The sequence below is a fragment of the Hemicordylus capensis genome, chromosome 3 (assembly GCF_027244095.1).
Source record: "Hemicordylus capensis ecotype Gifberg chromosome 3, rHemCap1.1.pri, whole genome shotgun sequence".
Classification (NCBI taxonomy): domain Eukaryota; kingdom Metazoa; phylum Chordata; class Lepidosauria; order Squamata; family Cordylidae; genus Hemicordylus; species Hemicordylus capensis.
In genome coordinates, this window is record NC_069659.1 from 308,171,156 (window position 1) to 308,185,518 (window position 14,363).

General features: G+C 44.6%; 1 protein-coding gene and 1 long non-coding RNA gene across 2 annotated transcripts; one reads left to right on the forward strand and one right to left on the reverse strand.

Moving 5' to 3' along the window:
- Nucleotides 1-7,130: 7,130 nt before the first annotated feature.
- On the reverse strand, nucleotides 7,131-13,202 carry LOC128352382 (E3 ubiquitin-protein ligase RNF183-like). Its single transcript, XM_053312939.1, has 2 exons — nucleotides 12,450-13,202; nucleotides 7,131-7,253 (listed from the first exon to the last, which is right to left on the reverse strand). Exons 1-2 carry the CDS (start codon nucleotides 13,200-13,202, stop codon nucleotides 7,182-7,184), a joined length of 825 nt encoding a protein of 274 aa, XP_053168914.1. The 3' UTR covers nucleotides 7,131-7,181.
- A 423-nt stretch (nucleotides 13,203-13,625) lies between these two features.
- LOC128352383 (uncharacterized) lies at nucleotides 13,626-14,101 on the forward strand. The gene is made up of 2 exons (XR_008320368.1): nucleotides 13,626-13,715; nucleotides 13,829-14,101. It is a non-coding gene; the product is annotated as an uncharacterized LOC128352383 (long non-coding RNA).
- Nucleotides 14,102-14,363: the final 262 nt, after the last annotated feature.

The window sequence follows — 14,363 nt, forward strand, 5'->3', positions numbered from 1 at the left end:
AAACAGCAAGAATCCTTTTTCATTTTGTTTATAAAGGGGAAAAACAGGATCACATGCTGTGTGGAGAAATGGGGATGGTTACAGACCTTCCTGCACTGCTTTGAGGATCTCTCTCTCTCTCTCTCTCTCTCTCTCTCTCTCTCTCTCTCTCTCTCTCTCTCTCTGTTTCTCCCATTCCAACTAACTCCTGCACAATTGCATGCTACAATGGTACTTCCTTCCATTGGGAATAATGGAAGAATATTTGCAGCATGTGGTTGCACGGGAGTTAGGAGGAGCAGAACAGATCCATCTCCACAGCAGCACTGGTGTGATGTTAAAATTTTCACAGCAGTCCAGGAAGGTCTGTTATCATCCCCATTTCTCTGCATGTTATGTGAGCCACTGACTGGCTGCCTGCCTGCATGCTTACTCAGTTACGAAGTAAGTTATTCAGAGGGCATGGGGCCCAGGAGCAGAGCCACAATTGTGCAAATGGGTTCAAAGAACCTGGGCCGCCAATGAAAAGGGCCACTGAAGCCTGAAGGGGGGCATGGCTCAGGCTCCGAAAGAGCCCCGAGCGAACTCCCCATGCCAGGGCTCCAGAGAGCCCTGAGAGAGCTCTCCAGAGAGGGAGAGGAAGGTAAATAGATGCTGTCAGGGAGCAAGCACTGCCTAAAACGACAGGGGAAAGCTCGCTCTGGCTCTCTGGAGCTTGAGGCCACGTCCCGTGCATGTGACATCACATGCAAAGGGGGCGTGGCCCTGGCTAGAGATAGCCTGATACTTTTTAAAAAGCAAACTGATGTCAGGGGCGTAGCTATGGGAGAGGGGGCCTGTGTTCACCCCTCTCACCAGCAGTCCCTTGGAGTGAGGGAGATAATGAAGAAAATAGGGAGAGGTGGAGCTGGGGGACCTGGGTTCTTTGAACCCATCCACTCAATTATAGCTACACCCCTGGATGCACTGCCTTCAGTTGCACATCTATTTACTTTTCACTACAACCCACTGATTTCAGTGGGACAGCTTTCAAGTGTGACTTATATTCTGTGTGTGTAACCTCAGCTAACTTGGCAAAGAGGCATCTTTTAATGTGGTGATTCTCTTTATTTAGCAGGGGGAGAGTAACTGGTCCTATCCACCCCCAGCACAGTACCTCCAGTGACTGTTGCTGGTGTTTATCTTATGCTTCTTTTTAGATTGTGAGCCCTCTGGGGACAGGGATCCATCTTATTTATTTATTATTTCTCTGTGTAAACCACCCTGAGCCATTTTTGGAAGGGCGGTATAGAAATCAAACAAACAAACAATATTCTGTGCAACCATCCACCAAAGGAAGTGGGTGATGTTGTGTGCACTGGCTCCATCCATTCTGAAACTGCATTGGTATACCCCTGTATTGGTGCACATTCTGTAATTGTGCTGGTGACCACATAGGTGGTGGTTTTGTCCAAACAATGCACTGCATCAGAACAGCTCCACCCAGCATTCCCAGTGGGAGTTGAGTAGAGCTGCTCTGTCACAGCGCAGTGTTTGAACAGAGCCTCATGCGCCATTGCCAGGTGCACCAACACAATTTCAGGATGGGCAGAGGCAGCATGCATGCCACCTCCATGGGTGAGTGGCTGCACAGTATGTAAGCCCGTATGTGCAGGCTTACAATTACAAGTGTGTTTAAACTAAGTTAGAAGGATATTATTCTAGACACACTCAATGATAAGTCCCATTGTGACCAGAGAGATTAATCTCCAAGTTAATATGCTTAAAACCAGAGTATCAGTGAGCTTAAACAACTTACTTAAATAAAATGAGAACTAATCTGTTTACAGGAAGTTATTTTTAATCATAGAACCTAATATTTAGGCTCCCACAAGTAAAAAAAAAAGTTTGCCAGTGCCATATCTATCTATCTATCTATCTATCTATCTATCTATCTATCTATCTATCTATCCACCATGATGTTGCCTTTTAAAACTAGAAGTGCTTGAAAGCAAAATCCAAAAACAAGCTATATAGATGCCCCAGCCTTCTCCATGGGTTTAATTTATCATGCATATCACATGGTCACTCAATATCAAATTAATTTTGTTAAATCAATAGACCTGCATTTTCACTTGTAAGTAACATCCCTGCTGCTTGTTTTGGGTGATAGCATGCACTTCAGAGCATCTAAGAAAATTCTATATGCATTGCATTGATGATTCCCTACCTCTCCTCATCATATTTACCAGTAGAACTCATGGAAAACTCTTCAAAGTAGCTGTACTGCAGCCTTAGTATGAGAAAACTATGCATATATTGCTTACTATTGCTAATGAAACAGCTGCCAGTAGCATAGTAGCTGCTGTAGTACATACAAATACTCGGGATAATTGTATAGGTTCCCCCCTCCCCCCAATGAAGAGAAAAGCATGAAATTTTGGCCCCATCCAAGTCAATCACAAAATTCCCTTTGACCTCCGGTGGGGTCACAATTTCACCCACCCTCTGTCCCTTCTGTCTTTTAAAGGACAGAGCATATTTTTAAAGGATTAACTGTGTAATCTACACGGCTGCTTTACTTTCTGTTTCTTGAGCGGATTTCATCAGCTTGGCTCCTGTTTGTGATTTTTAAATCCCAGTAGAAGACATTAGCCTATCAGTTTACTGCAGAAAAAGGGTCTGTAACTCAGGAGTCTATTCGGGATGAAAATGAATAGTTGGCTTTAAAGAATTCTGCTCTGTCCCAAGTCCATGTTGTGATAGCTCTCCACTGCTCTCCACCATTGTACATGCTATTTTTTTAGAACTTTACTAGATCTTTGAAGCGATACAGAAATTATGGTGTCCCGTATCGGTGTCAGCCATCTATCATCTACATTGTGTGTTGTTGGACAACATTAGTGACAGTGCACTGATGTAATTAATAGATATTGTACAGGTCATCCAAAATGCCAAGCATAGGTGGACTGGTCACATGGCATAAAAAATGGACTTCCTACTTTATGACTGGATTCCTAGTAGAACTGTTCCTCATTAAATTAACTTTGGCTGATTAATCATATGAGATGTAGTCAAGCAATTCAGCTATCCGTTAAATTTGCATTCATTTAGTTCTGAAGCAAGACGTATGTTTTCTTTGTGTTTAGATTGTGCACCCCCGTGTTCTAATAGGCATAATAGCGGTATTCCTTTATTTTGGTCAGTGATAGAAACAATGTGCTTGAGATAGAATAGAATGTTGTGACATTAACTTGTGTTCAGGGAAGAACCAATGAGGATTGGTCAGATATTGTCAGATATCTACACTGATGATATCTCAGTGAGCAACCTGTGGAAATAGGGCAATAGATTGCATTTGGACTTGCAACACTTAAGTGGTTAATTTCTAAAAAGAGAAATTAAGTTGTGGTTAATTTCTAAAAAGAGAAATTAAGTTGCTGTTTATTTCTAAAAAGAGAGGTGCAGGGGATCAAACTGGCTTCAAGTCACACCCTCTCATCTGAATCCTAGGTGTGTGTGTGTGTGTGTGTGTGTGTGTGTGTGTGTGTAATGAGTGCTCACTGAAGGAAGAGGTCTATCAGTGGCTATGTGGAACCTTCATGTTCAGAAACAATATACTACAATACAGTGTGGAAGGACTATTGTCTTCATGACCTGTTTGGGTGCTTCCCAAAGGCATCTCATCGGCCACTGTGGGAAGGAGGATGGTGGACTAGATGGACCTCTGGTCTGATTCAGCAGGCCTTGTCCTATGTTTTTTTTTACTATGAAAGACTTTCCGAACACCCTCAGAGGCAGGGCTGCAGAAATTCTCTAGTCTACTAGTTTGTGACGAGTGAAAAATGATGCCTGACGAATAAAAAAAGGTCCTGATGAGCAATAATGACCACCTGCAACCAAAGGTTGCTGCTCACTTGACGAGGTCGTCTGGTGGGAGCTCTGCTCCAGGTGCCAACAATGAGAGAGGCTCAGCTGTTGTGCACACGGGACAAGGCCTTCTCAATTGTTGCCCCCAGACTCTGGAATGCTCTCCCACTGGCCATCTGCTCCTCAGTCTCCATCACAGTTTCTAGACGGCATGTGAAATCTTGACTTTTTACCCTGGTTTTTATATGATTGTTCCTATTGCTTTGTATCTTTTGTGGTTATATTGTGCTTGTTTTTTAATCTTTTAATCAGATCTGTATTTTTATATTCTAGCTAATATTTTAATTGTGTAATTTTTATAGTTTTGTTTTAACCTTTGTGTGAACCACCTTGAGATTGTTTTAATGTATGGTGGTATAGAAATTTAACAATCAATCAATCAATGTACCAACATAGCTTGACAAGTACAATAGTTTGTCTGATAAACTGTGCCAATATTTCTTCACCTTTTATCACGGACCCCAACTGGCCTTAAGAGAGCCCTAAATGCTTTGGTGTCCTACTGTGATTCACAGGAGATCACCATAAATTATGGAAAGACCAAGGTGATGGCGTTTCCTAACAAACCTAAGAAGCGGTTTTGGATATTGAATGAAAATAGACTTGAACAGGTATCACAGTTTAAGTATTTGGGTATAGTCTTCCAGACCAATACTAGGAGGAAGGCGCACAAGGAATATATAATGCAAAATGCCTTGAGGGCAGCAGCAGCTATTAACTCCTTTCATAGGAGGCAAGGTGCACAGTTTGTTCCGGGTGCCCTTAAACTCTTTTCAGCCAAAGTCCAGCCTTTGTTCCTTTATGGAGCTCAGCTAGGTATTTATTCCAACTTTTCCAGGCTGGAGGAAATTCAATCTAAGTTTTTGAGAAGTGTGCTCCAACTACCTCGGGGTGTACGTAATGCAATTCTACAATTGGAAGTAGGATGGATCCAGGTGGAGGCAAGTGTTTGGTTGATAATATTTGAATATTGGCTAAAGTTGATTTTTCAGCCAGTAGGACAAGCACCCTTAGTGTTGAATGATACATATATATAGGTCTAGGTGGAAATATTATCTGGAGAAGGGGCTGAACTACTATGGCTTCTCCAGTAATGCTTTGGTTGCCTTGAGCTTTGGGAGAGCGAGATCATGTCTGCGTCAAAGCATTATGGATATGGAGAAACAGATGGACAGGAGCCACCTAGGGGCTGACATTTATTTAGGCAATCATACATCACTGTCTGGCCTAGCTAGATATCTTAATAAAATATTAGTACCTAGTTTCTGGAGGGCCCTGACGTTGGCCTGGTGTAATGCCTTAGAAACGGCTATCCGGGAGGGGAGATACTGTAAGATCCCCTAGAAGGAGCGTGTCTGCCCTTGTGGTTCTGAGGAAGTTGAGTCAACGGCCCATGTTATCTTGAACTGTCAGTTCTAGCAAACTTTGCGGGAGAGATGTATAAGTCCTTTTTAACAGCATTTGTTCTGAGTTCTGAGCAGTTCTATTTGGAATTACTTTTAAAAGACCATTGGGATGTTGTATCTTATAACATGGCGCAGTTTTATTTTTTTGGCTAATAAGATTCGGATAAGAAATGTTGAAAAGTGAGACATGGGGTTGGATTGAACTAAATGTTAGATTATTATAATTTATGGAGCCCTCTGTTTTATGTAATGGTCAAGCTGTTTTATGTTTTAATAGTTTATTACTTATTTGACCATGTTTGCTTTTATGTATTTTCTGTTTTGCTGGTCGAGCGACCATAACAATAAAAATGAGGGTGATATTTCTTCACCCCTGCTCAGAGGTATTCATTACTATAACCTTAGAGAACATCTATGTACAGATCAAGATGGAGGGCCTGGTCTATGCCAATTCACAGAAATATTGCTGTGTTTCTTCCCCAGATGCTTGAGCAGTGGGAAGTTCCAGCGGTGCAGCACTTCTTGAATCCTGACTTTCTTTGGAGAAGAATTAATTGAAGGCTCATGGTGTCTTTATAATATTTGATTTTCTTCCAAACTTACAAGCTGAACATTAGATTGTTGATGAAATAGCCGAGAACTCCAACAACCAGCAACAAGTTACATCAAATCCCTATGGTGAAAATCTTGCCCTTGATGGTGCATCAGCTTGCTGCCCAATTTCTTAATCTCAGCCTCTGTACAACAGTCCCTCTCTTGTACAGAAGCTTCCAAAATTTGATGTTTCATGTCCCTACTGGAGTAGGGGAGGGGCAGATGAATAGTCTTACAGTTATATAAAAGATGCGCGCGCCCCCCCATAAGTTGGGTGTGGTCAGTGTTGCTGTTAAGACTGGACTTTGGGGCACAAGTCCAGAGCCTCCCATAGCTCCATCCCTAGTGTGTGAGGGAGTCCCTGGCTTGTCTCTGGAGGAGTGGGGAGAGCACCTGAAAAAGTCCTCACCCCAAGCTACAGAGCCAACTTTCTTCCCCCTTCTTGCCAGAGAACTGTTCAGGCTGAAAGGATGCTGCAAGTGGTTCATCAGGTGAGCTGCAGGTTAGAGCCTGTGCCAGGTTCTCACCCTGCAACTGATCTGAACTATAACTCCCAGCCTCCCTTTCGGTGCCTGAAAGGGTTGGGCTCCTGAAAGGCTGCTGCAGAACTTCCTTATATATGTGGTTGCATCCTGCAGATATGGGATAGGGCACACTTCCAGGGCAGGGTGGCTGCTGTTGAACATGATGGAAGATTTGCGCTAAGCTACAACCTTGAGTTTAGCTGCCCCTGAGTTAGCAGGCCAGACACTCCCCTCTTCATTCTCATCTTATTTATCTATCAATTCATCTTATTTTTCTATATAAACTGCTTTGAGAACTTTAATTGATAAGGGGGCCCCTGTAACAAGGCCATTATAATGAAGTGATAAATAACAAAGGTTTATTAGAAGACATTAAAGCATATGGAAATTATGATCTCTTAGAGGTAAGCAAATTCAAATATAGTCATCAAAAGATATAGGGGCCCCCCCAGACACAATGGGGTCCCCCAGCCTGCTCCCAGATGATCAGAATCCTCAGTCTGGGAGCCACAAAAGGGGACAAGATTGGCTTCATAGGCTTTCTCCGACTGTGGAGGGACAGCCTGCACCAGCCAATGAGCTGGCAGCCCGCAGAAGGAACTTCCTCCCTTATCTCCAGTTTGGGATGAAATCCCAATCTGGACGTAATGGAGGAGGGAACGGACCCTTGGTCTGGTGAGTGGAACTCACTACAAACCGAGGGTTCATTCCCAGGTCTGGGCACAAAATCAGAACTATGCTTGGGTCCAGGAATCACGGTTCCGATAATTCAGATATCATGGGGCGGGGGGCGGACAAGGTGAGTTTGCCTCCGGTTTGGCATGATGTCCAAAAGCAGCCACTGTGAAATAGAGGAAATAACATGAGGTCAAAGTTGGCTAATACTTTAACTTTTTCTAATACTTTCAAGTCTGTTCTGTACAACGTTATTATGAAAACATGGTTCACTAAGTGATAAATATTTTTTTTTTTTACACTCCAACATCTAGTGATAGTCCAGAATCTATCTCAAATAATTATGGAATTAAAAACCTGCCCCTAAATCAGAAAAAGTGAGAAAATGATTTGTGTTAGAGCGTTTCAAATGAGATTTTGAGTTGGTTAGCACAACCCAACTTTGTATTAATCTGAGGGGGGTTTTAAAATACAAAATTAAGCACTGGCGGTATATATCAATCCTTGGAAGACTGAATATAATTGGGACATAGCATTTGCTGGTGATTTGGGAATCAAAGAGAAGACTTAGTCCTTACTACATCCAAAAGACTTTTTGGATGTATTAGAAATTGCAGTTTCCAACATATTAGAAATTACTATTGGAGATCATTAAGTAAAATTATTCAATATGATAAGGTATTTCATCTATTCCCTGTTATGTCCAGATTGGGAGTTTTAGTTATTTAAGAGCTATAGATGCATGTGAAGATCAAAAAAATTACTACACATATATTAACTCTATCAATCAGTCATGGAGGCAATTGCACTCTCCCCAGTAGAAAAAACAGAACAGAACCCTTTTCCTTAATTGATTTTGGGGGGGCATGGAGTGTGGTCCTTGTGATTAAATATACAAAATCAGTTAGAAAAGGCAGAAATACAAACAAGTTATAAACAGGACTTTATTTATCTGCTTATTTAATTATTTTTATACCACCATTCCCTGTTTAAAAAACAGGCACAAGAGAGCTAACACTGAGTTAAACATATTAAAGACATTATATCATAACACACACAAAAATTTTATGATTAAACCAGCACCAAAGCAGGAATCTAAAAACAACATACAACAGTTTCACAGATGTAATAAAATAGCCTTGAAAGCCTTGGCAGGCAGGCAGATGTCTTCAGCTGCCATTTGAAAACAGCAAAGCAGGGAGCCAAAGAGTCAAAATTTGTTACGCCAATTATTAAGGTGGATGGGTTTGATTTTTTTCCTAAGTAGCAGCCAGTGGTTTGCCTCCCACCCCCACCCCCCATGAATCAGGACCACAGTGTGGGAGAAGGGGAGCTTTAACTGAGTCAGATTGGGCCCCCACAATTCTTCTATGCCTCTTCTAGGGATGTCCCCTGGAATTGAGGGTAGGCCCCGGATTTTGGCTCCACCACCTGGCTGCTAAATTGTCCCTGGATTTACACGGATTGCCTGGATTTTACTCTCAATCCGATCACATGGGAGGGCAGAGGAGGAAGGGAAAGTATACAAATCTGTCAAACAAAAACAAACAAAATGCAAATTAGTTGCCACTTAATTTGCATAATATGCAAATTAGGCCACCCGGATTTGGAAAGCTTGAATATGGCAACCCTACCCTTGAGATAAATAGCAGCCACTGGCAGTGGTGGTGGTGGTTGGTCTGCTATTTGCTTTGTGGGGAGCAGGTTGATCAGGCCTCTCAGCCCCAACAAAAGGCTTAATGTAACAGCTAGTTTGACTGCAGCATATCTCCCTGGAGAGCCACCAAAAAGGCCCCATATTTATTACATATAAGACCATGCGCTTTGTTAAGGAAGTTGTGAACAGCAATAATGATGCAGCCAAATAGTGGATGATAACCAGATTAATGTTGTACTAATACAAATATGCTTCACTAGTGCAAAGTTGTTGCACTAACCAGTTCCATTAAGTTGGAAGCTTGCATTCCAGACTAGTGTCTCACCGGCAAACAGTGTACACTTGTGCAAGAGGTTGTTGCATGCCTTCTGCTATGAAGTCTCTTTCTTAGTCCATATATGTTGCAGGGAATGATGAAAATCTATCTACTATCCTTGATGCACAAGTGCAACATCTGCAGAAGTAGACCAAGACTTCAAACAATCATGCAACTTTGAGCATCCACTCAACTACACAACCTCCTTGCATCTTTGTTCATTATGTGCATCTTTGTTCATTGCACTAGCGCAACATTAGTCTAGATGTCAATCACAGTAACATACTGACATTTTTAAAAGTACAAATAAAAGAAATTAAATCTTCTGCTCCATTAAATCCCTTGCTTTAGCTATTTGGCTTGTCTATTTATTTTGGCTATTTAGCTTGTTAGAGAAAATGTGTATTCTTCATTTGCAAATCCTACACATTCAGTAGAAGGTAGAATATTGGCTGAACCTGAAGCTGCAAACTATTTCAGATTTTTCACAATGAACCAGAATTGAACCTGAACATAAGATCTTCTGGTCACCTTGACCCTAAACTGGAACTGAACCTTATAACACAAAAAGTGGCAACCAATTAAAAGTAAGTATTCAGGAATCAGGCACTCATTGTCAATTATATGACTATTTTCTTTCCCCTTTTTTATCCGATAGTATGTTACAATTGTAAAAAAGATTCTAAGAATCAAAGAGTTTACAAATATGTCACAAGTTGTCATTATACTTGTATTCATTTTATAGAATTACATACTAAGCCAAAGAGTTTGATGCTGTTATTCATGAAATGTACTTAAACTGGATCAAAGTAAACCACCTGAAGATGTTTTACATCAAGTGGTTTATAAATCTAATAAATACATAAAATAAAGTGTCTGAACCAGGTATTACACTTTTTTTAAAGTTAGTGTCTGAACCAGAAAGTTTAAAAGTACTGACAAACAGACACTGGCACTGAGCCCACACCACTCTTCAACATCCTGATGGGTGTGTTCCTCTAAATCAGTGCAAGAGAAAAACCTAGCTCCTCCCTACTGTTTCACTGGCAACCTGCACATCCCTTTCTTTGGAGTTATCACTTTAAACTATACAGGATCCAATAGACTGGAAACCATACTTCTCCAGGATCTCTTTGAAGTTATCAGATAACTCTTTATTGGCTGGGAAGTAGTATATAATTTCTGAGAAACATATGGGGACAGAATAATTTTGCTGGAGTGAGAATAGGCACCTGCTGAGAAGCATGCTATGCACTAAGGCACAGAGAATACATGTAAGGGCGAAGCCCTAATTAACAAGTTGTTCTGGAAAGAACTAATCTGCCTTCTTTCTTTTCACTATAATCTTAACTGATTATCCTCTCAAATTAGTCCACTTCAGCCTTAAATGTTCACATATCCGCCTTAAATGTTCACATATCCACCATCTTGAATACTCCAAATCAAGATGGTGGACATGTGAACATTTAAGGCTGAAATGAGCTAAGTTGTGAGGATGGTAATTATCCACCACAGGATGACATCATCACAAACTATGCCATTAAGCTGATTCTATGTGTCCCTACACCTGTACCAAATTTGGTTCAAATTGGTTAGGTGGTCCACGTTAGCACCACAAATGTTCACAAATCTGCTATCTTGAATTGGGGTGGATGACATCATCACAAACTATACCATTGTGGTGTCCCTACAGCTGTACCCAGTTTGGTTCATACTGGCCCAGGCATTGCAAACTTGATGGGCACGGTCATACAGACAAACAGGATGTCGGGTAGTCTCATAAGCTTACTTTCCTTATGGAAAGTAGGCTAAAAATCGGACCTATAAAAAGGATTATAGGCATAGCATATATTCAACGCATCATTTCTTCGGTAAGAGCAAGCCTTGAATCAATTCATTACATGTAGAAAGATTTCTTCACCAGGGCCTTTGCATACAAATATAGAGTTGTCACTGCACTGTCACTAGTTGCTTCAATTGCGAGCTGTTCTCTTAGGCCCCCTGTAGGGGTGTGCACGGAACTGGATGGCCCAGTTCGGTTCGAGACTAGAACCTGACCGGGCCAGTTTGGTCTGGCACCCCTTTGAACTAAAATCACCACTGCGGCCCACCGCATTGTTACTTTTGGGCTTGTTTGGGCTCGCAGAGACCATTTATGCATGTGTGGCAACCATTTTAAATAAATAAATAAATAAATGACTGCTGAAAACAAAATGGCCACCGCGCATGTGCAAATGGTTTCTGTGAGGCCCTGGGCCATGCCAGGCCTCACAGAGGCCATTTGCGCATGTGCAGTGGCCTCCAAGATGGCCACTGTTCCAATTTATGGAGGCCCAAACAGGCCAAAAAATACTGCAGTGGGTCGCAGCAGTGATTTTAGAGGTGGGGGGGGCAGGGGAACATTCATAGACACCCCTCCCCCCGCGGCCTAAAGGAAGTCCTCTAAAGGGGCAGAAGGTAATAAAAATCCTTTTAAATTAAAAAACGAACGAACAAAAATCCAGCACCAGTCTGGACGGAACCGGGCCAGGGGGTGGGGTTGGTTCAGCTCCGAAGCCCCGGGCCAGTTTTGCACATCCCTAGTCCCCTGTAGAGTTACCCCCGCCCCCACAGCCTTACTATTCCAGATCACAGAGTCTTTTAACCAGAAATGCCAGGAGTGCAATCTGCGACCTGCATGTGAAGCAGGTTCTCTGTACCACAGAGCTATGGCCCTTCTTGTCTCTCTGTTTTATAGCTGCTTCCCTCATAGACACAAATAATTATTCTGTAGCTTTAACTGCAGGCTTATTCGGAAACAACTCCATTTCCTCCTTTTTCCTCCCTGACTCCAGCCCGCCCGCCCACCTACCCCACACACCACACTCGTCTACAGGATCACTGGGACAAGCTTCTCAACAACAAAACATGAACAATTTCTAGGTAGAATACAACACTCTCCTGCAAATCTAAAAGGCTCAGGCGCCCTGTGGGTGGGTGTGGCAACACTCCCAAAGGCAAGAAGTTATTCTTGCTTGCAAGTCTCTTAGCCGAGAGGGTCCCACCCCTTAACAGAGATTTGGGCTGCCGCCTCTCTTCCTTCCCCCGGCTGGGCACCTCTGCCTTTCACAGCAGCCTGACGTATGGCACACATGGAGGTATTGCAGAGAGAAGAGGCCCATCTGCTAAGGGCCTTACCCCCCTAGTGCATAGGCAGGGAGAGGAAGGAAGGAGGCAAGAACCATCGGCCACTCGGCACGGGTCTACGAGCTGTGTCTGCCCTCAGCTGCGGCAGCAGGGCGGCTTTGGGGTGCGTGGCTGACGACGGCTGACTCCTCTCTTGCGCTCGCGCCCCCTCTCCTCCCAACAACCATTGTTCTGGACAGAATCCTTAATATGAAGCGGCACACCATGAAAGGGATGAAGCAGCACAGGAGGAGGCCGAGGAGGAGGCCGAGGAAGACAATGAACGTGAGTCGGTCCATCCAGCGGAACATAAACAGCAGCATGAGGGAGACGGCGAAAACGCAGCCCAGCAGTTCTCGGCTCGTCCTGTCTTGAGAGGAAGTCGATTGTTCTCCATTATTGGCCAAGGAGTCGGTGGAAGTCGTCGCGGCCACGCTGCTCTGCTCCGGCAGGGGGCGCTGGCAGGCAGGCCCAGACGCTTGCAGAACCAGACGCGGAAAGAGGCTCTCTTCCAGCAGCGGCATCAACTGCAGCAGACTGGCCTCTTGCCGTTTGGTGTTGGTGGGCAGGTTGTGCGGGCTGCCCCCCGGTGGCACTGTGCGGTGGGCGCATAGCGGGCACTTGATGGCGGCACCTTGGTGGTCGCTGTTGCCATCCCCCCCGCTGCTGTCATGCGCCGAGTGGGCGGCGCGCAGGTGCAGCTGGCGGAGGCACTCCAGGCAGAAGGTGTGCAGGCACTCGAGCAGCTTGGGCGCGTGGCGCTCCAGGTCGAAGAGGTTGTAGCAGATCCGGCACTCGTACTCCTCGTAGCTGAAAGGCGTCTCTGCTCCCCCCGCGGGGGCCGCCCTCACCGGCCCTTCTTCGGCCGCTTCTTCGACCATCTCCTCATGCCCCCCGCTTCCCGCTAGACTGCTGCTGCTATGGCAATGGTCGCCGCCGTCGCCGCCGCTGCTGCTTGGCTCCGGCTGCGCAGCCATGATAGCATCCGCTCCTCCGAAGGGTGCCTTCTTCCCATCCAAACCCCTGGCCTTGCTCTGTCCGGGAAGAGCGGGCTAGTCCGACGTGCCTGATGGGGCTCAGATTCGGAGCGAGCCAGGGAGCCAGGCCGGTGGCTTTCTCTCCTTTGCAGCCTCCTCCCTCTTGGCATGAGTGGCTGCTTGTTGTTTCTCTGGCTCTTGCTACTGCTGCTGTTGATGCTGCTACTGGCTCCACAGCTCTCTCAGTCTCTCTTTCATATGAGCAAGACTCCTTTCCGCTCGCTGGCGGCGGCATCCATCCACTTTGATGGAGCTCTGCAGCGCGGAGATGACTGAGAATGACGTCATGGGGTTCCTTCGTGCTCTTACTGTTCCGCCGCCAAGCAGCGACTTCAGGGTCGCTGCCGGAAACAGCTGATCAGCCCTGCGTGAGTTCATCATATCGTCAGAGACTTCGGAGCCGGGGCGGAGGGAAATGCGTCATGGGTCCTCAGATACCCAGGTTCTCCTTTGGTAAACAGCAGCGGGAGCAGGGATCCAAAATGGGACCGGCATGGGAGGAGATGGGCTTTAAAACTTTGCCACGGCTACAATCTCATCTGGATCGCCCCCTTTATTTTTCGCAGGAGGAGAGCTCACAATGACGCATCTGGGGACTTCCCTTCTCGTGCAAGGAGCATGGAGGGGTGCCCTGGATTAGAACGTGGTAGTGACAAGGGGCTGACGCCCTCATCCCCCGGTACTGCAAATCTGATCTGGATCTCTCCCGGTTACCGAACGCAAACTAAACTTCTCAAAGGAGCCAATAAGACATTTAAAGTCACAGGGAGACTAGCCCTGAGGTGAATTGTCGTGGACCTTTTTAAGGCACAAATTATATGAAACCTACCTTAAACCGATCATTAGTTCGTGCATGCTTCATTTTTCTCAGTGAGGGGACATCCGGGACTAAAGCATGGGGAGAGGGGGGGGGGTGCCTTTATAATTTGCTCCCTCTGCTATTTACCCCAACAGAGAAAGTCCCATTGGAGGAAGATTATATTGACTAAGATCCAAATAATTTGTCCCTGCTCTCATAATGAAATTTGATATGGGAAATGCACCTGCGATAGGAGAGATAGTTTGGCCAAAAACAAACAAAAATGACAGCAAAACATAGAT

What these genes read in the sequence shown, in the direction of transcription:
- LOC128352382 (XM_053312939.1), bottom strand. Translation starts at nt 13,202, where the DNA reads ATGGCTGCGCAGCCGGAGCCAAGCAGCAGCGGCGGCGACGGCGGCGAC. An exon ending in GCTGCTTCATCCCTTTCATG is followed by an intron (nt 7,254 to 12,449) that starts GTGTGCCGCTTC and finishes TCTATTTCACAG; the next exon opens with TGGCTGCTTTTGGACATCAT.